The 22,644-nt window shown below is 46.2% G+C and overlaps 3 protein-coding genes across 3 annotated transcripts; 1 reads left to right on the top strand and 2 right to left on the bottom strand.

Moving 5' to 3' along the window:
- Positions 1-1,553: 1,553 nt before the first annotated feature.
- LOC100835223 lies at positions 1,554-2,282 on the bottom strand. The gene has a single exon (XM_003568916.4). It carries the CDS (start codon positions 2,180-2,182, stop codon positions 1,766-1,768), a length of 417 nt encoding a protein of 138 aa, XP_003568964.1. The 5' UTR covers positions 2,183-2,282; the 3' UTR covers positions 1,554-1,765.
- A 3,248-nt stretch (positions 2,283-5,530) lies between these two features.
- Positions 5,531-10,516, top strand: LOC104583234 (FBD-associated F-box protein At2g26860). The gene is made up of 4 exons (XM_024458825.1): positions 5,531-5,840; positions 5,926-6,461; positions 6,595-6,738; positions 10,164-10,516. Exons 1-4 carry the CDS (start codon positions 5,531-5,533, stop codon positions 10,455-10,457), a joined length of 1,284 nt encoding a protein of 427 aa, XP_024314593.1. The 3' UTR covers positions 10,458-10,516.
- Positions 10,517-15,278: 4,762 nt separating this feature from the next.
- On the bottom strand, positions 15,279-16,271 carry LOC100846596 (F-box/LRR-repeat protein At3g59190). Its single transcript, XM_010235046.1, has one exon. The coding sequence runs from the start codon at positions 16,269-16,271 to the stop codon at positions 15,279-15,281; it is 993 nt and encodes a 330-aa protein (XP_010233348.1).
- Positions 16,272-22,644: the final 6,373 nt, after the last annotated feature.

Here is a 22,644-nt window from a genome sequence, read left to right as displayed (position 1 = left end):
CAAACAAATCATATCCATTAGATTAGACCAAATGGATGGTCCTTATTAAACTAGGTGTACCGAAAAAGAGCTCCCTAATATATACTTTGCGGAGAAGAATTTGAGCATTGGTAGGACGATACACCATATTATCAGAGCAGCAAATAGGAAAGATTGCACCATCTTTTTACACATTTCTGACTACCTCCGAAACTTTTGCGCCGCAATTCAAAATCATGGGCGACGCCTACCTTGGAGAGTTCCCTGGCGTCGCTGGCGATTGGGTTGGTAAGAATCTGCTTTGAAACGCCATCGTTTGGTGCAAAAGCATCAGATGCCCTCTACCTAGCTAGGGTGTAGACTCGAATAGCTCGACTCACAGTACGTGATACCAAAATTCTGCTTTTTGAGAGCGGTATACTTCAGGTATGTTTCTAATGGAAGAGGAAAATTCTTCCTTTCTCTAGGGAGGCATTCCGCGGACACGTTTAACGGAAGCTTTATTCTTCACAGGGATAATTAGAAGTTTTCTTGTCATGCTTATCATGGTTTTGGGGAAATTCATGTTCTCACTATAAACAATTGCCGTTACCCGTTTAATATTTCTTCCTATCTATACCTTTTAAGATATATACTCCCTCTGTCCCAAAATAAGTGACGTGAAATTGTATAGATTCTTATACAAATCCACATTACTTATTTGAGTAAATTTCACAAAACCACACTTCTTGTGGATAGGGTTTCAACGGTCTTGATTCATCGGACCACAGTTATGACTAATAGTCTCACAAAACCACACTTTTTCGGGCAGATCTTCTCACAGAATCCAAATCAGGTAATTAAGAGCATTCGATGGTGTTTATGACAAGTGGAGCCCACATGTCGGATGCCAGGTCGAACTGGTCGAACCATTTTTTTGTCCACGTCAACTTTTGCCCGACACCCCGTTGAGCTCCTCTGTCTACCCGGGAAATCCCGATTCGATCCTGGCATCCGACATGTGGGTCCCACTTGTCAGAAACACCATCAAACGCTCTTAATTACCTGATTTGGGTTCTGGGAGAAGATCTGCCCGAAAAAATGATTTTGTGAGACTATTAGTCATAACTGTGGCACGTTGAAACACTAGTCCCAAGAAGCGTGGTTTTGTGAAATTTACTCTACTTATTTTGGACGGAGTAAGTATAATTTCTGAAGCACTTTACCCCCTTTAACCATAGGGAGGTGGCTGCGGAAAAGGATAAAAAAGGTGACACCAAAGTGTGCGTGTGCAGAACTTTGGTGGCAAAATGAAGGGAGACATTGCGAAAAGTCGGTTGACTGTCGATCGATCCGCGATTGTAGTTAGCTAGCGTTTAAATGTTCTCTTCTTCCTAGTCAAGAAAACTTTGAGTTGAAGTTGCTCGAAGGAGAGCTCACTGCCGCCGGAAGTAAGTACCTTGAGTTTTTACTGTTCCTTTGGTAAAAAGAAGAAGGTAAATTGCGAAAAACCGTAGTTTAAAAGATTAGGGGCCACGTTTGGGAGTCAAGAGTCATATAAGCATACACACTTGTAAACTGTTTACCAGGGTACGTATTACTAAAAAAAACTGTGGTTACAGTTAGTTTTTATTCCTCTTATAAACTGTTGTTTGGACACGGAGCAGACTTGACATAAGTGAGCCTAGAAATAGTTGACAGAGGGTTTATTAATGACTGATCCATCTGTTGTCGCGGTTCTACATCACCGACGGCCCATCGCTGTTCTACATTACCGACGGTCCATTCAGAGTATCAGTCGTTCCTACTAGGCGATGGGCACCGAGACGAAGCTTTCGTGTTCGCCTTCCACCACGACGTCCCCCACCCGGACAACGCTGACGGCCAGGTTCTCCGCCGTGGCTGCCGGCGATGCGGCCCGGTACACCGACGACGGCCGGGAGACGACGTTGTAGGCGTGGATCCGCTCCACTTTCCTCACCCGCACCGCCTCGTCTTCCGCCACTACATCGCCCACCCGGACAACGCTGACGGCCAGGTTCTCCGCAGCCGGCGGCGGCGAGGTGGCCCGGTACACCGCCGACGGCCGGGACACGACGTTGTAAGCGTGGATCCGCTCCACTTTCTTCACCCTCACTGCCCCGTCCACGGGCACCTCTTTGCCCGTGCTGCTCGCCTCCGCGGTCTTGCTCCTCCCCCTTCCGCCACCGCTGCGGCGAAACATCCTCGACTAAGCTCCCCTTCTTCTGTGTACAAGTGTACCGAATATCTTGATTAAGATCGATCTCTATGGAGAAGCTCGAGTGCTTGATTTGCTCGAGCTCTGTTTGGTCTCCATTTATAGGCCCCATCCTGCTAGCTAAGAGGTGTGTTCTTGAGGGACTCTCTGGCTGCAGATGCTTAGTTCCACAGTGTTGATGTGACGGCAATCATTCAGTCAGTGGTGAGGTGTGCTTTAATTTTGGGAAAGGAAGCATGTGTAGTGATGTTTATCCCAAATGCTGCGTCGTCGTTCGATGCTGTGCAAACTGCAAAAGTGCCCATCGGACATAATATGTCTGGGCATCTTAATTAACTGATATATAGAGCCCATCTCCCATCAGGAAATAATATCTCTGCCCCGAATCCGGACCTGATTCTTAGATAGTGGGAATTAAAGGCGTACGTATATATCGACCAGACTAAGCTAAGCTAGCACTCGTGTCATGTGCTGTGATCAATAGTGTAGTCTAGCAACCCCACGTGTCACACGAATATTGCTCCCCCTCCCCGTTCGAAACTACAAGATGTTTTATTTTAATTTTAAATCAAACTATTCAACCTGAGCAAGTTATATAAAATTTTGCCAACATCCACAACTCCAAATTAGTTTTATTAAATTCGTCATGATATATATCTTCATACTATAATTTTTCTTGCTGAAAATATTAGTACATTTTTTTATTATAGCTTAACAAATTTTTAAAAAGTTTGATTTGGAACCAAGCTAATTAAAACGAAACTTACTAACTTTTTTTTGTGATAGAGATGTCGAAAGGAAAATAATGAATCAACTCAAGAAACAAGGTGATCTTGTATTTTGGGGAATTCCATATTTAAGATTCGGTCTTGCATTCTTGGATGAAGAGAGTATATAGCAACCGGATTCAAATGTCTTATGTATGTAACATTTGCATGCACACAAAGCCAAATTAATAAGAGACCTAGACGAAGAGATCACCAAATTAAAGCGTGTTACACGTATATATTTTTATCGTGGAAAATGATTGGAAGAACTTTGCGTAAGTCGAGTGAGAGGGAAATAGAGCATCTCGAATAATATGGGCATGAAGGCTCTCAAGAGAATATATCATACTCCATATTACTGCATTAAGATTCCTCACTCGATGGGTGGGACGTTGCTAAGGAGATGCAAAGAGACGGTGTTTTGTCGGTTGCATCTGTTATGCAGGCTTGGTTCTGACTTTGATAATCCCTACTAAAAATTACTGATCCATGCTAATTACACAATTATAGGAGGTTCTATGCGTGAGAAGCTCAAGTTGCATGAGCGGGTCCCTGGCTCCATGGTTCATGTTAAATCCCATATTAATTGCCAACTACAATCACCTTTGTCAGTTGTCAAAGATGTTACTTTATCAATTGCCAACTTTGCCTATTGTTGGACTATGATAAATTTTCCATCAGACTAGACTGAACCATGAATCATACTTCCTCTGTTCTTTTTTATAAGATGTTCTAACTTTGTCGTAAGTGAGATTAATTTCTAGAAACATGACCAGTTTATAGAAAAATATGTATCCATAATATCAAATAAGTATACTGCGAAGATATATATCATGACATATTAAATAAACTAGTTTACCGCGCGTTGTAGGTGTTGGTAGATTTTTTTTATAAATTTGACCAAACTTTAATTTCTTTGACTTAGGATAGAGATAGAACATTTTATATATAAAAAAAGGAATGAGGGAGTACATGGCAACCACTAAGTCAATCAAATTCGTGTCCATCAAACTGCCAACAAGACAAGGTCAAGCCAATAGGCAATAAGAATTGGTCAACAAGTCAACGAGTCAACCCATGATTAAGTGAAATGAAAGGACCAAACAAATAGGAGTAGAACAAAAAGAGTAGAAGACTCTACGAGGAAAAGAGTCGATGGATGTAGGGAGATTAGGTAAATTAATTTTTCACCATGTACCATGCACTACTCAGCTACTCTCGCCACCATTAGTACATGATAGAGCATGGACCAAATAGCCTCTCGTGCCCTCACTTCCCATCTCTCCCCAAAGGTAGTCATGGAGCTTGTACGCCTCATTCACAACCTCTGAAGGTAATCAAAAGGAGAGGAATAGGATTGAAGGTGTTCTAGTCTTGTTTGAAAAAACACGGCCAGTCTGACGTTGGGAGCCGAGAGATGTAGAGTAGTCGACGCGACACCTCCACTCGTCAACTTGTTGAGGCTATGTCGACCTTCTCTAATAGGGCCGGCATACGCGATCAACTAACACTCAACCCATTAAGCATGGACATTCCATAATAGTAGTGTTGTTCTATGACAACAACACCCATAACAAAAACAAAAGGAAAGACAAAACATACTAACAACTCGTCACCCCCCTCGAGCATCATCACAAGCCCATACGTCGGAAAAAAAACCAACTCGATCTTTTTTTTTTGAGAGAGCAACGAGTGATTTAACAGACAAATTACATACGATCAATACGCGACGAACACAAATAACAAAGATACTCAACAAAATTAAAAACCAAATTGTAGTTCTTCGAAGTATACTTCTCTTGCTTTATCCATCGCATCGTGACGCTTCTCCACGTATTCATTGACAAAATTACAGAATACCATACTTGCACAAGCTGAACAAACCTTATAGGTCTTGAAAAGTCGCATGAGCCGCGCACCTGAAACGGTGAGAACCATATATCATTGAACACACCATGGCCGGAGTCATATCCATTGCAAGACAAGCTGTAAAACTGCTTCTCCGTCAACGAATCAACAAGAAAAAAGACCAAAAACCCGAAAAGACGTGTCGTGAGAATCACTGACTCCACGGTATAGGTTGTAACGATTACATCAGGACGATGAGGGAGCCAGAACACCGATTTTCTAGACGACAACATCTCTATCGCCAAGATGCCACCGAAAAGCACACAAAAACTTAACAAAAGAAGATAGCAAAACTTGATGCCAGACGTTGATCTGTTTTTTTCTTCGTCTCTTAATGCCAGATCGTCCATGAGAGACGAGGAAACCGCTGGACACTGAAACTTCTTGGAAGACACCGGCGGCTAGGATTGTAGATCTTGAAACCGAAGTAAATGATCCCGACTCAACATGACTTTTTTTTTAGAGAGGAACTCAACATGACCTGAAGAGCCAGTTATTTTACCGGCTGTTTTTTCTCTCTCCCAAATAAGCCCGTGCAGTATAAATGGACAGCCCAGAAAAGAATGTTGCTGGGCCTTTTGTTACCCGACGGCATTAGCTCCTCTCAAAAAAAAAAATAAGACAGCGGCATTCGCCGTCATCCAACGACCAAACCCCCATGGAGGAGGGCCGCCGCCGGCGCGGTAGCGGGAGAGACCGCATCAGCGGCCTCCCCGACGAGCTGCTGCACGAAATCCTACGCCACCTCAGGTCGTCCCCCGCCGCCGCGCCCACCAGCGCGCTCTCCCGCCGCTGGCGCCGCGTCTGGGCCGGCGTCCCTGATCTCGTCCTCGGCCGCGACCTGCCGATCCGTCACGGGGCCTCCTTCCTCGACGCCGTCGACGCCGCCCTCGAATCCTACGACTCCGCCGCCGACCCGGCCGCCCACCTCCACGGGCTCGAGATCAGCGCGCGGCCCGGACGCGACGGTCTCCCCGCCAGCCGCGTTGTGCCCTGGCTGCGCTTCGCCGCACGGCGCCTCGCGGGCACGCTCTTCCTCCGCACCGCGCTCAGCGACGTTTCACCCGTTGCCGTCCGACGAGCTCGAGCTGCCGCCGTGCGAGAGGGCGACGAGCATCAGGCTCCTCCTCAGCGAACCGTTCCTCCTCCGGCCCCCGCCGATCGGCACCGGCACGTTCGCGGCGCTGGCCGAGCTGGAGATTGTCCGGGTCGCCATGGATGCCCGGGAGCTTGAGGTCCTCGTCTCCTCGCCGTGCCCGCGCCTGCAGAAGCTCATCCTGTTTATCACGCTGGTGGACGCCTCCGACCTCTCCCTGCGCTCCGCAACACTCAGGCACCTCAAGTTCCACGTCTCCGAAACCCGCCGCCTCGACGTCGCCGCCCCTGCACTGCAAGTGCTGCATGTATCCTTCGTCCAAGACGGCGGCCACATTGCCGCACCGGATCTGGCCGAGGTCTCCTTGGACGGCCCCGACGCGGGGTGCCACCTCCAGCGGCTAGACATTAAGCATCGGTCTTCTGCAAAGGCGCCTCTGATGCAGCGGTTCGACACGGTCAACGAGCTTAGAATCCCTTCTCAACTTGTGCTTGTGCGTCGACATACCCATACATTAATTATATTCAGTTTCCTCAAACAACCAATGATCATCGATCTCTGTTTATGTGTTGATCAAATTAGAAACATCGACTAATCGTTTGTGCTCATGGTGATTGATTTTGCAGGAAACAAAGGGATTCATTCCAAATTGCAAGACCTTGGGGGTATCCTTCTCAAGAAATTCGCATGCCTGTGTACCATGCATGATGCGTCTCATTAGGAGAAGCAACGGTATAAGGAAGCTTGTAATATCTGCGCCTGTCTCCACGGTAATTTCTAAGTTTACATATTTAATTACTTGAAAAACTCTCTACTGAATGCATTCGGTTCTTCATGGAGGAGATAAGTTGTGAATCTTGTGCTCAAGAGGAGGAAAGGGCTAGAATAAGGAGGGGAAGCGGGAGAGTGTTTGATCTAAATGCCGAGGTGAGGCAATGAGGGGTGGGTAACCAGCAAATGTGACAGATAATGAGATTCCAATAGGGCATAGATTAGGGAAGAGGAAGGGTGACACCCTGTTCGCCTGATGCACCTGCTGTGGGCCAGCTCGCGTGATTTAAGCTGTGGAGCCTTTTTCGTAAATCGATCAATACACTGCAATTTGGCTCATGTTTCGTATAGGGCACATGTCTGAACTACTGGGCCAGATCGTAGTGATCATGGGCCAAAAGAAAAGGTTTCGAAATGGCACAGATAGGATTTGTACCATAGTTCAAATTACTGGTTCAAGAACTTTGTTGTTTGTCTCCTGGACTGGCCCAGGTCAAAGTTTAATCAAGCTATTGTTACTGATTTGGATTAGAACAATTACAGAGACAAAACAAAGATCACAAATTTTGTATTTTCTCAAAATATCTGACAAAGTTTAATCAAACTGATGTATAACAAAATTTTGGACATACACTGGGTTTGTTATTTTGGATTAGAACAATTATAGAGACACAAGATACATCACACAATTGGTATTTTCTCAAAATTTCTGTTTGTCCATCGAATTTACTAATCACCACGATCATTTTTCAACTCGTCACTAATTAACTTTGCATATCACAGTTGCGTGGCATTGATCCGGATCAGAGGAACAAATGTCGAGAATCAAATGAACAAATATTATAGCAAAAATGTTTTTGAACATAGTAAGAACCAGAATATTATAGCAATCAAATTAAAAATCTCAGCAGCTCAGCCTTTGCACAACACAAAAATTGAATCCAGATCCATGGTTTTTAAGGCGGTAAGGCGAGGCGAAGCTCCCTGACCCCTTTTCAACTTTTAAGCGTCTAAAGCGTAAGGCGAGGCGACCCTTAGACCTACTTTAGCAGCAAAATAGATAGGTATTCATTAGAGATAAATACCTTGAATTTGTTTTTTCTTGAGCCCATCCCATCCTCTTTGCATTTGCTCTTCTCTCCAACAGCAAGCTACATAAACATGGAAAACAAATACTCCCTCCGTTCTGGAAAGGTTGGCGTGGCCGGTCCTTTTGCAAAAACACCCCTACCATTTGTTCGAATTAACCCACAAGCCTCCTTCCCTCTCTGCTCGTCTCCTCCCCTAGCTGGCTGGCCCTGCTCGTCTCCTCTCCTCTGCTCGCACCGCCGCTCTCCTTCTGCACTTCTCGTCTCTGCCGCGCTCCGCCTCTCTTCTCTGCTGCGCCCCAACTTCGCCTCCCCAACTACTCTCCCCTCGCCAAAGAATCGCCAGGGCCTGATCCAGTGTCGGTGAGGCTAGATCCAGTGGCGCAGGACGCCATGGTGTCCGGGGAAGGCAAGCGCGCCGCGCGGGCCCTCGAATTCACGGAGCAGGCGGCACACGCGCTCAAGCGATGCGGGGAGGGCGGTGAGCTCGAGCTCGCCATGAGCCTCCATGTCACCGACGCAATCCTCTGCTACCTCAGCCGCCACGCCGACGCCGTCCCGGTCTTCGAGCTCGCCGTCGCCGTCGTCAGCATGCCGCCTCTGACTGCGGCTCTTGGGCCTGAAGGGGAGCATGAGCAGGCCGTTCCACCGCCGCCCGAGGAGGAGGAGGAGCAGCAGCGGAAGAGGGAGGAGGGGTGCTCGCCGCCGTCTCCGGAGGCCATTGCTTGAATTGTAATTGTAATAGACTGAAAACTAAGGGACTTAAGTGTAAATCTGACTTGTGAATGCTTCTGCGCCAATCTTTCCGGAACAGAGGGAGTATGTTATAATGATTACAAGAACTGAACTTAATCAACTTATCACTTCTCAGTCCATAAAATTAAAAATCTGAGAACTAAATGTGAGAAAGTGTAAAATGAGATAGAAAATAAAACTGGAAGGAAGATGATAAATGGAATCCAGATCAAAATGGTAAGAACAAAAATAAATAAATAAAATCCAGATCTTGACCGTGCTACATCGACAAATGTGCCGCACGGGGAGAATTTCCCAAAAAATTAATGAAGAAACCCAAGAACTGGTTTGCATGCGTGCATGGATCTATTAGGAATTAAATTAGGAAACAAATTGCATGCTCAACAATTATATAGCAAATCACGTAAGCAAACTCTCACAAAAATCCAAAGGTCCAAGAATACTAGAATCACAACAAAACACCCAAGAGTTGGTGCATAGCCGACGTGCTGGATCTGCAGGGGTAGACAACGGGCTGGGGACAGGATCTTGACGGTACTTTTGGTCCAGGTTCCGGTTCGGGTCCATGTCCAAACTTGGGCCAAAACTTGAGAATACGTGAAGACTACAGAGTGCGCTTTCGCAAAGGTACCGTAGGCAAAGGCCCAACTCCCACCATCAATGGCGAAATCTGCGTCCAACGATTCTGTCAGCCATGTCGCCCGGGCGCAGACAGGAATTTTCGATAGATTAGAGTTTATTGGGCTGTGACGGCATCCTAGGTGAGGAGGAGGATATGTCATTTCGAAGATGTGGTTGAAGTTATAAAAAACATATCCAATTGGGATATCATTTTGAGGATGCGTTGAAGCAAATACAAGGTGGAAACCGGTATTGATATGGACTTTCCAATTGAGAGTAGCGTCTTCTTAAAGTTGCCAGGTCGTTTTTAAATAGGACGCATGTGCGGAAAGGTTTTAAGACAAGAACTTGCCAAAAATTAGTGGTAGAACATGCAGAATAGAAAGTTACTAAAAAACTTTGTACCAAATGTGTTTGTTCGATAGGCTTAGGAAAGAATGCCTTCGTTGCGAAGATAAATTGCTAGAGGAGGAAGGAGAATTGCAACAGAAAGTAGGAGTTGGGAGTTGTGAGAGAGCTTGATCTGGACGCAGGCAAGGGCAAGGCAACAATGGGCAGTCACCAAAGAAATGTGATGGATTGATGGGTAACGAGCTCCCTCTAGGACATAGAGGAGAGTTTTATTGGGGTGTTGGGCAACGAGGAGGGGCACGGCGCACAAAGATGAATAGGAGGAGAAGGGGTGCAAAGGCCTATACAGGAAACCAAACATGCCCTAGCGGATGAAGTCAGCCAGGGCGGAGGCATTGCATCATTCATGTTGTGCAGGAAGAAGACAGGGGAGGGGTGGGGAAGGCGTGTGCATGACATAAAGCTTCTCTGTTTATTTTGAAGAATTGATATACGGAGTATATGGTTGTGTGCATACGACACAGAGACCGAGACGAAGAGAAGCTTGTAGCAAACTTTTACCTTTATGTATGTTCTTGTCTAATATACTGGCTTTACCTATTTTGTAGCGTCTTTATTGCTCGTCGTCTTACTCATGTCGCTCACCACAGAGCGCCATGGCAGACATCATCCTTGATTCACTTGAAGAGATAGATCTCCATTTACTCGGAAGAGGATCAGCACAAGAAGTGGACTTCCTCGAGCCGCTGCTATCCATGTGCAACGCAGCAAAGCTTAAAGGTGTGGAAATTAGCATACCGTACCAAGATGGTAATCCTTCTTTAAGTGATAGTGCATGCAGAAAGATCCTAGAAATGTCTCGTCGGACCAATGTCAATATCAGATTAGTATGTGTTGATTGAGAAGTAACGGTTTATTCTCCTGTTATGAGATTGTTCTACTGATGAGTTTTACATCTCCATATTGTATCTAGACATACTGTTTTCAAGATCATTTCTCACTCGTTTGTTTGATTTCCCAGTTGCATATCGTATACTCTTGTAACACATGTACTCAACTGCTCGTTTAGACGACCAATTAGATATTGTACGTGAATGCATGCCGATGGTCTCCGTTATATAGCCCATATTAGGATTTGCATGATGCTACAGATGGCATCTTTAGCATAAACGAACTATGTGGGCCGTACGTGCGGTCATATACATATATATATTTCTGTGACTGTTCCTATTGTCAATATCGAAATTTGTGGGTGAGGGCCGGGGCAGATTTTTTTTCTGTCTAGGGAGTTTAGCATTTTGCTTACGCTGAAGTGAAGATAGGAATTCAACACCGGTGCCAAATTGCAGCTGTTCGGTAAATTTGGTTTTTAGCATGCTGTGTTTCAGGAAACAAATTTGAAATCCAACAATTAGGTGCTGGGAGTCGGTCAGAGTTGCTCGAATTGATCTCTTAGTTGGGCGAAATTTGGTGAATACTAGTTTGGCTTTGCTCATGATTTGTGTCCATACGTCGCTGCATACAAGTATCAGAGTATCTCTACAACAGCTGTGCTCTGCTTGCTGACTTATCATTTCGTCCTGAGAAATTAAAATTCATATATACCCCACGGATAAGACTGCTGAATGCATATCTCTGGCTTGTGGTTTTCAAAATCTGGTGTTAGCTTTACTGCACACTTTCTGTTTCATCCCTGGAAATCGCCATAGCTTGAGGGATTTAGCTGCTATAACTGTGAACTTGCTTGGTTTCATTTTAATTTCAAAACAAAGACCCTATGGCGCCCAAGCACCATCAAGCATCTTAATGTCATCTCTAATAAGGTCTGCCAAGACCACAGGATCAACAGATTTAAACTGAAAGATGCGGCGACTTCTTTCCTTCCGTATGTGCCATGCAATATAGGCCCCAAGAACAGCATTTCTTTTTCCATCTTGCCCCTGTCTGCCTCTGGTGATGCCAGTCCACCATTTCTTAACTGAGCAAGAATTTTCAGCACAGCCGGCAACATGAGGATGAGAAGTCGCGAAGCACTACCATACCTCCTTCGCATAAGGATGAGCTAGCTAAATTAGCTTTTCTGTTTATTTTGAAGCATTGATAGTTGTGTGTGCATGCGATACAGAGGACGGAGACGAATATAAGCTTGTTTCAAACTTTTTGTACATGTCTGTAGGTTCTTGTCTAATATACTGGCTTTATCTATTTTGTAGCATCTTCGTTGCTCATCGTCTTGCCCATGTCGCTCACCACAGAGCGCCACTGCAGACATCATCCTTGATTCACTTGAAGAGATAGAGTTCCATTTACTCGGAAGAGAATCAGAACAACACGTGGAATTGCTGGAGCGGCTGTTATCCATGTGCAACCTAGCAAAGCTAAAAGGTGTGGAAATTAACATGTTGTGCCACTATGATAATTCCTCTTTAATAGATATTGTATGCAGCAAGATCCGTGAAATGTCTCTTGAGATCAATATCAGTGTCAGATTCAAACGTAGACTTAGGTGAAGTGTTACCATGCATGTGAGGTTGGACCCTACTGCGAGTAGCATAAATAATGCTTTGTGTGTGTTGATGGAGAAGTAACGGTTTATAACTCTACTGGTTTTGGGATGCTGGTGGTCTGTTAATATATCTATAGTTGTCTCCTGTCTGTCATGAGATTGTTCTAGTTAGTTATGAGTCTTCGCCGACGCCGGCCGCCATCTCTGGCTGCTAGATGTCACGCGATGCTCCGTCCACGAGCCGCGACTCCATGGCCCCAATGTGCGTCGACATACATACACCGATTATCAATTTCCTCAAACAATTTGTGTCTTTGTTGATGGCTATTAAGTCTGTGCTTTTGGGTAATTGGTTTGGTAGAGAACAGAGGAATTAAAGAAATTTTTGGACGACATCACGACGCGAACAATCTTCCCAATCGCTTTCTATCAATCGTGTTGCATCTCCTGAAGAGAGGCACCAGTACAAGGGAGCTGATTGTCCTCCATGGTATGTTTCTAATTTTAGTTATCGGTGCCCACGCAAAAATATTGGAGACTGCACATTACCTCTCTAAATATGGAAAATGTCGAACCTGAAACTCAAACTCTACTACTCGCTCAGTCCGATATTAAGTGACTTTCTATTACATGTATCTAGACGCTTTTTAAGCATAGATACATCCATATTTGGACAAATTGAAGTCACTTAATAATATGGGACGGAGCGAGTAGCTCATTGGATCGATGACCCCTCCCCATAAAAGCCAGGGTGGTTTTAGTTGACATGTCACACGTGTTAAATGATTACTCTCTCTGACCCATACTACTTGTCTCAAATTTGTCAAATATGGATGTAACTATATTTAAAAAGCGTCTACATACATGTAATATTTCGGCAAGTAATATCGGTCGGAGGGAATATTATTTTGCTAAGATGTCCACCTAGACAAATTATTAAATTAGCATAGTACATACCATGTTGGACAGATGTACTACCTTCGCATGAGATGCCATGTTGGAATTACAAATGACATTTCGACTACAATTAACCCAATCCTTGAGCATTAACCCAATCTACAGAACATGCAAAAGACAATAAGGATCGCCCAGCATCAACCTCACTTACAAAACAAACAGTCAACGGGATCACCATTGGCAAATGACAATATGCTTCTTCTCGAAGAGCATCTACCCCATCTGCAAAAAAGAGCAGTCGAAGGGATCTGCAATTGCCAAGTTATAGGTATTGCAATACTTATAAAAAGAGCCACCTTTGACTTTCAGTTGAGCTTCTGGAGAAGCTCTCCCTTTCACTTCTAGCAGTTCATGTTGATCAGCCACCCATTTCTTGTCGATGCCAATCTCGTTACAGACTCCGAATCCGATTCCCCTTAGCACTTTCGCATTCAAAACAAAGAATTTGGCAAAACCAATGTCTTCCTCGCTACCTTGGTAATTCTTCAAGACCAGTTTTTTGAGATGGGTGTCGAGGCATGTGATTGGGTATAGTGGGTGACACTGACGCACATTTTTCATCCGTCTTCCTGTCTGTGTCCCACTGTTAAATTGTAATCACTAACTAGATTAGGTTACATGATCAGATATTCATTTGACATTTAAAGCAAACTAAGACTAATACTCACAATGCCTTCAAAAAAAAAAAGACAATACTCACAATGATATAGAGCTTTTCCAAGGAGGGGAAGCATGCGAGGACATCAAGAACTGCACTCAAATCAGGACGAGGAAACTGGAGGGACAAAATCTTCACGGTGCTTATTGGGTTTTTCAAGCCACCAGCTGGGATCATTCCCTGAATGAAACAAATAATGGCAATCCAAAAAAAAAATTATATTCTGCATGAAAAAATTGTTAGAGCGCACAGCGGCTTAGCCCAACTACTCATACATGAGTTGATGTCTTACCGGTCCAGGTCCACAGGAGCCCACAACATATAAGGCCTTGAGCCTAACTCAACCCAAAAGACCGATCCCATAGGTGAGGTTTGCTCCACCTTATATGTTGTGCTCCTCCACGGTCAATTTCCGATGTGGGACTAAATCCAACACTCTCTCCCGTCACACATCGAGCTGAACGGGCTCTCCCGTCATCTGGAGATGTTAGTTTTTTTTTTCAACCATGGGCCTTAATCTCCCGTTACTAAGAGATCAACCACGAGGCTCTGATACCAATTGTTAGAGCGCACAGCGGCTCGGCCCAACTACTCATACATGAGTTGATGCCTTACCGGCTCAGGTCCACAGGAGCTCACAACATACAAGACTAATAGTCACAATCGGTGGCTGTGTGCGGAGCAGTGCTCAGCGGATTGGAAATCGGGCAATCAGTGGCTGTGCAGTGGAGCAACGTTCAGCAGATCAGATAGGACTATCGACGCAGTGGACCGATCTCCTAGTAACGGGAGATCATCCTGATCGTCAGAAAGTACTCGACATCGGGTCAAGTTGCGTATGTACGTCCAGGTCAGCGTCTGTGAGTCGTGGTTGTGTCCAAGTGCTCGTCTGTGTGGGACTCTGTTGCAACGGAAGTGCGTCACGGTCGAAAGGCTGTCCGGTGAGGTGTATCACTGAGGGCGAAGACGTGCGTGCAGACAAGGTGACGGGTGGTCATCTGTGTGTCTCGGCGAGAAGACGAAAGCTCAAGAGTAGTGTGAGGCGGTGTACCAGTGAAGGTGAGTCTCTTCAATGAGGCCATGTCTCTACGTGGAGTTATGGGTTTAGTTAGCACGTATTGTGCTAGGAGTGTACGGTGTAGTGCACAGGGTTAGCGTGGCTGGGAGTCAAGACCATACGTTGAGCTGAGTCGACGAGTCGTGAAGCTGCAGAAAGTCAAGATAGGGGAGCACATAAGACGGGTCAAGATTAGGGGAAGATTGTTAGGACTAATCTTTCCTAACTGAGTTACCTAATTGAGTTAGGGTAGGATTCGGAGTGTGTTCGTATGCAGTGCATGTCCGAGTACTAGTTGAGTTCTAGTATGAGCAAGTTTAGGAGTTGTACACGTGAGTTTTTTGTGTCCGAGTAGGACCAGTAGTTAGGACTTGGACGTGTATAAATAGACATGCATACCGTGAGGTTTGTATCAAGCTTGTAAGAGATATTGAGGTAAGAAATAAAGAAAGGCACGACAGGTGCCTTTGGTCAAATAATCCGGTGATCGTCGTGAGCGTGCGTCTTCATGTGATTGATCTTTGGGCAAACCCAACAAAAAATGCCTAATGCAAAAGTGAGCCTGATGCTGCTACCTGGAAGACAATGCTGGCAATCTGAATTTCGGAGATGGAGGGGGACAAATGGCCTAATATCTCCAGTTTAGGTGCGTGAACTACCCGTATGATCTCACGGCCTAAGTCTGGCCAAGGTATCAGCAACTTTTCAAGGCAAGGGGTGTCCTCAATGACCAATTCCATTTCGCCACAGGAACAAGCAGCTAAAGTGACGATGATTCTAAGAGTCGGCGAGCTAACACGGAGGCAGTCGACATCACGGATTTCTGCCAGAAATAAAGTCTCCAGCACATGGCAGCCAGAGAGCACTCCTTGGAAGACATCCTCAGAGATAGAAATCCGCCATAGGTGGAGCTGCTTGAGGAGGGGGAAATTCAATGGCTGTGTGAGGTCCTTTGGGAAATCGCATAAGCCGATTCTCGCCAAGAGGAGGGTTGATGCAGTAAGGAACACGGACGATGGTAGAGGGTAAAGCTTAGGGTACTCGGCTGTGTATTCCAAGGGACGGAAGGTGATATCAAGTTCCTGAAGATTGGCAATGGCCAGGGAGTGGAACCAGCTCTCGATCTGAGCTGCTTCCACGGCGTACCTCTTTTTGTCCTTGTGTAGGCAGATGATGACGTCGTAGCGGAAGCGGCGGACGGGGCCAGGGTGGTCGGCGAGGATCCTGGAAACGACGGAGAAGGTCTTGAATTGGTTTAAGCCGAGGTACCTTTTTGTCGAAAATGTGCGGCGGCGGAGGTTCAAGGAGTCGAGGTTGAGAGGCGCGGCGTGCCAAAGAGGACGCCACCGGCGGGCGAGGATCTGCGTGTGGGCACCGTCGTTGGTGGGGAGGAGGGAGACGATGGTGGCGAGGATGGCATCGGGGAGGTCGCTGATGAGGTCTTCGCCGTCGCAGGTATCCTCCGGTGCCCATTTCCGTGGCCTGCGCTGGGAAGCTCCGCCGGATCCGCGCCTCTTGGCCGCGGGCACTATCGCCATGGCCTCCTTCTCAGTCTCAGGCACTGCGGCCACCTTCTTCTCCGAGAACTAGGGTTTGGGACTGTAGATGGGCAATTTTTTGGGGTTTTTTTTTGAGAAATAATTTTTTGGGGGGTTAAATGGAGGAGGCGGCTGTGCATGCCGAAACGGTGACGACCGACGAGGGGGAAGTAACTTGAACAACTTGAAAAAGCCCCGCCGCACGATGTGCCCGGCCCGGGCCTGGCCCGGCACGGATTTAAACGGGCCGTGCCGGGCTGCGACCCTCTTGGGCCGTGCCTGGGCCTCAACCTCCAGCCCGCGGGCCAGCACGGCACGGCCCGTTTAGCTTTTTATTATTTTTTTCATAGCCCACCAGCTCTTTCTCAGGCCACAGCCCGCCAGCTAATCTAGGTAATAGCATAGTCAACTATGGTGATTTTTGGGCCTGACACTTTGAGAAGAATGTTTAGTGTGCGGTCTTGCTATCGTATGCTGATCACCACAAAGAAAACACGTGAAGATTGGCTTGAGAAACGCCCATCTTCCAGCTCTTCGAAGATTGGCTTGACAAACACGTACCTCCTATCCACTATGCCACCGGATGACGACCCGAGGGCAGCAATTCACAAGCAAGTCTTGGCCGGCTTAGGCCTCATTGGGAATGCCCTCATGGGCCCCAACCCGAACCAGACGGAGGCCCGGCGGCATAGGGACGACGGCGCCCACCGGCAAAATAATCGCACGACTACTCCACGAAGGGAACTAGAAGAACAGCCTAATCGCCGCCGCAACACCCTCGTGATAGGAGATGCTCGTGACATTATTACTCAGCAGAGAATCGATCGTGAGCGATCAGCCTGTGCTGACCGCATCACAGAAGAAGAGGATGAACCTTGCGGCGCGGCCTGCTTTAGCCGTCGCGTTCACAATTTGAAGATGCCCAACAACTTTTCAGTTTCGGCGAGTGCGATTAAGTTTGACGGATCTCAGGAACCGTGAGCGTGGTTGGAAGATTACATCACCATGGTACGACTGCAGGGAGAAACGAAGAACACGGCTATGCAGTGCTTGCAGTTGCAACTCAAGGGGCACGCTCGCACATGGCTGGCGAGTCTGCCGAAGGGTGAAGTCGGCTCGTGGGACGAGCTTTATTGTAACATCCCAAAATTTCAAATTCTTACATGTGCATTGCATCCATGAGCATCATGCCACAATTGCATATTTGAATTCAAATTTGAATCTCAAAAGGCTTTAAAAAGGTTTTATTTCATTTTAAACCCTAGGGTTTCACCCATTTGAGCTTTGGATATTCAAACCAATAGGGTTTAACTAAAAAAGGGGTTTATTGCATAAATAAGCTATCCCATAATTTTTGGATATTTATTTGGAGTTGAAAAACTATTTTATTTAAATAGTTATAAAGCCCTAAAGGAATTTATAGGGCAAATGTATTTTGATATATTTTATTTTGAGGGGAAATTATTCCCAAAAGTTGAATCATGATAAAACATGATTTTACAAATTTTCTGGAATTTATTTGGATCAATTTGGAGTTCAAAATCAAAAGATATCAAAGAAATAAGAAAGAAGAAAAAAAAGAAAAGGCTAACAGAAAAAAAAGGGGGAAACGGACCGGCCCGGCCGAATTGGGCCGAACCGGCCCAACACCACGCGCGCGCCCGCAGCCCTGCCAACCCAGTCGCCCGCCCGCACACGCGCGCGCTGAGACACTGACAGGTGTGGCCCAGCTGTCAGCATCTTCTTCCCGGAATCACACGCGCGCGCCTGCCATGTTCGCCGCCGCGCCGATCTCGCCGCCATCGCCGTCCCCGGTGATTTCGGCCTTCCCGAAATTGCCCGCCCGCATCCTTTAAAAGCCCATGCTTCCCCCTCTCTTTTCCCCCTTCTCGCCGCCTCGACGGTGCGCCCACGCCGCCGCGATTCCTCGTCGGAGCTCACCGGACGCCGCCGCACAAATTGGTCGCCGCCGGCAAGCTCACAGGTCGAGCGCCGCCCGCGCCTGCTTCTTCCTCTCCCCCTCGCCTCCGTGCATCTACTGACGTGCCGCATCTCGCGTTTTGGCCACCGCGGCACCCTGACGACCGGACCCGAAGGCTCCGCCGCCTGCCGTCGCGTTCGAGCCGTCCTAGGCATGGCGTCCGACGTCCCCGGGGAGTGCCCCCACCGCCATCGACGTCGCCAGGCCGAGCCGCACCCGACGCCCGCTTCCTCGAGCCGCCCGCTTCACCGCAACCACCTGCCGCCGCTCCCTGCCGCCGCCGGAGCCCCTCGCTGGAACCCTAGGTCGCTAGAGGTGAGCCCGATGCCTCTCGTCCGTTGGATCTTGATCAACGGCCGAGATTAGATCTCGTGTTTTAATTTTAAACGAACCGGTACCGACCAATGAGGAGCTGACACGTGGCACTTCAATAGAAAAAATAGAAAATGTAATTTTAATCCCCCGGTTTAATTAAATGGCACTTTTGCAGAAACACCCCTGTAAGTTCAAATGCTTGTAACTTTTAAACACTTTGGCCAAATTTGACAAACTCCTTTTTGGAAATCTCTCAACCAGTAGAAACTTTTGGCACTGTTTAAATGTAAATTTGAATAACTTAACCACAGTCAATTTACAGAATGGTGTTTAATGCCATTTAATTCATAACTAATTATTTAGAAATCCTTTTTAATTGAAACCAGTGCCCAAAATTTTATATTAATGTCCTCTGTCCATTTGGGACAGAGAGATAAAACTTTTGAATTAAATTATTTGGCTGATGCCAATGAAACTATAATTTAGGGTTTTAATCAATTGTTTTTGCCTTTTGTTTAAAAACCCTAATGCAATTGTTTTAATTACCAATGTTTAGGATCAGTTGATCACCCAAATAAAATAAACCAAATCATGTCACATGCTTACATTGCATCACCGCATACCTTCTTTTGTTGTGATGTGGATTGTGTGTTTATATGTGTGTATGTTTGCCTCGTTTAGATTATCCGGAGAGCAACGTGTGTGTTGTGAAGAGTGTAACTCAAACAACTGTGACAAAGGCAAGTTCACTTTGATCATTCACCTATTATTTTACTATGCACTAGATGTTTTATTAGTTGCATGGATAGGACTATTACTATATTTACGCTAGCTATGAATTCCTAGTAGTATAGATTGCCCCTGCTATTACATTTCCACCAATTGCCATCGCAAGTAGTTGAATTGCTATGCTATGTTAGTATACGTGTGAGAGAATCTCAATTACCATGAATCAGATGATGTGGAGCATTTTAGAAACTTGGCAAAACAACCCCAAGGAATCATCATGGGTGGACGGCTTTGAGGATTTGAGATGTTATGCAACGTCAGCTCCATCTCTATGGGTCCCTCTGAGTCGAGTTCTCGTGGATTCGGGAATGGATCGTCCATGGACGTCTCTTCCGTGGATTCGGGGGACGCTTGCGTCGCAAATGTGGAATGCCACCTGGGGTATCAGAGGCTGGACTAGTTTTCCTATTTAGTAGCTTCCAGTACAACCACATGGTAATATGGGCTCTGCTAGGATGGATGTAAGACATATGATCCTGGATCCGAGGGATTGTGCAGATGTAGCCATGTAGGTGGGAACGTAGGTCCCTCGGGTGGTCTGGGTGATTATGGTCTGAAAATTCCTGTAATCGATGCCGTTGCTATTCTACCCTGAGGACAGCAAGGGATTAACACTACGATTTTTGTGGGGAATGTGTACAACCTCTCGAGAGTGTCAAACTAAGTACTTAGCCGTGTCCCCGGTTACGGACAATTTTGAGCAACTAGATATGGGGGCTGTAAGGAAAGTCTCACTCATTCCAATTTCTTAAATAAAATGAATGGTTTGAACAGGGTAGGAGCACTTGATGTATCTACTCAATGTGCTCTAGGTTAATAGGAGCATGGGTGTTTCTACCCCGTGTCCAATAGTGATAAAACTATTTGTTTAAAAATGATAGGATGAAACGTTGATGCTTTTATGCAAATAGCCAAACCCCTACCTTGCCAAATAATGCATATACTTGTTAGGTCTGCTATAACCCTTTGGTGAACTTGCCAATACATTCAATGTATTAACCTCCTAGTGGCTGCAACGTTTAAATGTTGCAGGTGAACCAGGTGAAGAGTGAGGTACGAAATGTTAGGGTTGCGAGTTTACATTCCAACATGTTTCGACTTTGGAGTTGTTATGGGACTCCTGCATCTTCTGCTTTCCGTTGCAAGATTTTATTTTCTTTGAGATAACCCATGAGGTTATGCAATATGTAAGTTACTACTAAATTCTGGATCAAGGCGATGTAATATACTTTTGACCTTTGTATCTTAATATTACATCTTGAAAACTGTGTGTGCTAGCGAGTCGATCCAGGGACTAGCACAGTAAGCACAGAGATCGAACCCTGTACGGGGCGGTCGCTTCAGATGGTATCAGAGCATTGTGTTGCCTGTAGGTTCGTGACCCTTAGATTGGAATTACCTTATTAGGTACCTATTTACCAAACTAAAATTATTTTTGAAAACTCTCATATTCTATCCTCGTCCAGTTCTTTCACTCTCTCATCCAACTTTGAAGGTTTTCAAACATCGAAACCATCAAACTTAGTCACGGTTGACGTAATTTGTGAGCTGTCACTTTTGGATTTATTGATGGCCACAAATAATAATAGTAAATTATTTTGGATAACAAAAACTTTGTTCGTTTGCTTTTAAAACCTTTTTTCTTGGGCTTGGATGCCTGAACTATGTCATTTGCTTGCTGGATCTTACTTGGTTGGTGATTGTTATGCCTTACTTGCCTGTTGTTGGGTTAAGCTTCTTTTAGACCCCATCTGTCTATCTTCTCATCTATGCTATCCTAAACAGATGCCTCCAAGACGTACCTCCAACAACAACAGATCACACACCACCAGCAACAGTGACAACCATGAGGAAGGTAACAACAGTTCAGTTAACATGCAGACTCTGCTGGCAGCCAAAACTCAATTTTTCCAGTTGATAACCCAGCAGATGACCAGCCACCAGAACATTGACCAGAATAACCAACACCCCAACCCACCACCACAGGTGGATATGCTTACAAGATTTCTGAAGTTGCACCCACCTACTTTCACCACCTCCACTGAACCCATGGTAGCAGATGACTGGCTGCGTTCAGTGAACAAGAACTTAGTGACTGTGGGCTGCACAAACACTGAGAAAGTAAGGTTTCCAGCAAACTTGTTGGAGGGACCAGCCGCATTTTGGTGGGAGAACTACCTAATCACTAACCCGATTAAGGATGTCACTTGGGAGATGTTCCAGGATGCTTTCCGCACCGCCCATATCCCCGCGGGAGTGCTAAGCCTGAGGATGAAGGAGTTCAACAAACTGAAGCAAGGAACTCGTTGACATGAAGAGCCACAAGCTGGTTGGCATGAAGTCTCATGACTGCCACGTGATTCTCACGCAGCTACTTCCGGTTGCAATAAGAGGCTGCATGGAGCCATGGGTGAGAGAGACGGTCATGAAGCTCTGTGACTTCTTCGACACGATCAGCCAGAAGTCCATCATGGTGGACCGTTGCCTGCAACTGAGGGACGCAATGATACAGATATTATGCGAATGTGAGATGTTCTTTCCCCCAACGTTCTTCGACATTATGGTCCATCTGATGGTCCACATCGCCGATGAGATCTTGTTGTTAGGGCCATCGTTCCTGCACAACATGTTTGGGCCGAACGATACAACGAGGTGCTGAAGCGATATGTTCGTAACAGAGGGCGTCCCAAAGGAAGCATCATGAAAGGCTATCATGCAGAAGAGTGCGTTGAGTTCTGCACTGATTGGTTGGCGGGCCGCAAACCCAAAGGGGTCCCCGAATCACGACATAAGGGGAAGCTAGAAGGTGAAGGTGGGCTTGGTCGGAAGGATCTTGATGTGCATGCCCGCCAAAGAATGGACGCCTTTATAAGAGCACACACAATGGTGCTGCAACTCACGCCAGAGGTCGAGCCGTTCATCGACATGCACATCGAAGAACTTCGAAACCTCAACCCTAAGAGGAATGATGATTGGATCCAACGAAAACACAATTCTACATTCACCATGTGCCACAAGGATCTTTGGTATCCAAGGGCTGCGGCGAATGAAGATGAGAAGATTGTCTAGAAGTTGTCACGGCTTCCCGACCGCGACGTCGTGACATACCAGTCGTACGCAATGAATGGGTATACGTACTACACCAAGGCTCAAGACCGTAAGAGTACGTACCAAAATAGCGGTATAGTGCTCGTAGCTGAGACGGGGACCGACAGTGAAGGCCAGACTGAAGCGTACTACGGCATGGTTGAAGAGATCTGGGAGCTTGACTACACCTTCACCACCATC

The sequence above is a fragment of the Brachypodium distachyon genome, chromosome 2 (assembly GCF_000005505.3).
Source record: "Brachypodium distachyon strain Bd21 chromosome 2, Brachypodium_distachyon_v3.0, whole genome shotgun sequence".
NCBI classification, from domain to species: Eukaryota; Viridiplantae; Streptophyta; class Magnoliopsida; order Poales; family Poaceae; genus Brachypodium; species Brachypodium distachyon.
Note: the sequence above shows the minus strand (reverse complement) of the source record. Positions and strands in the feature narration are given on the sequence as shown.

Bases quoted from the DNA above. Each gene is read 5' to 3' on its own strand.
- LOC100835223 (XM_003568916.4), bottom strand. From the start codon at position 2,182: ATGTTTCGCCGCAGCGGTGGCGGAAGGGGGAGGAGCAAGACCGCGGAG.
- LOC104583234 (XM_024458825.1), top strand. From the start codon at position 5,531: ATGGAGGAGGGCCGCCGCCGGCGCGGTAGCGGGAGAGACCGCATCAGC. The intron at 5,841-5,925 runs GTCTCCCCGCCA...CACCGCGCTCAG, and splicing joins CGCGCGGCCCGGACGCGACG to CGACGTTTCACCCGTTGCCG. The intron at 6,462-6,594 runs GTGCGTCGACAT...TTGATTTTGCAG, and splicing joins TCCCTTCTCAACTTGTGCTT to GAAACAAAGGGATTCATTCC.
- LOC100846596 (XM_010235046.1), bottom strand. From the start codon at position 16,271: ATGGCGATAGTGCCCGCGGCCAAGAGGCGCGGATCCGGCGGAGCTTCC.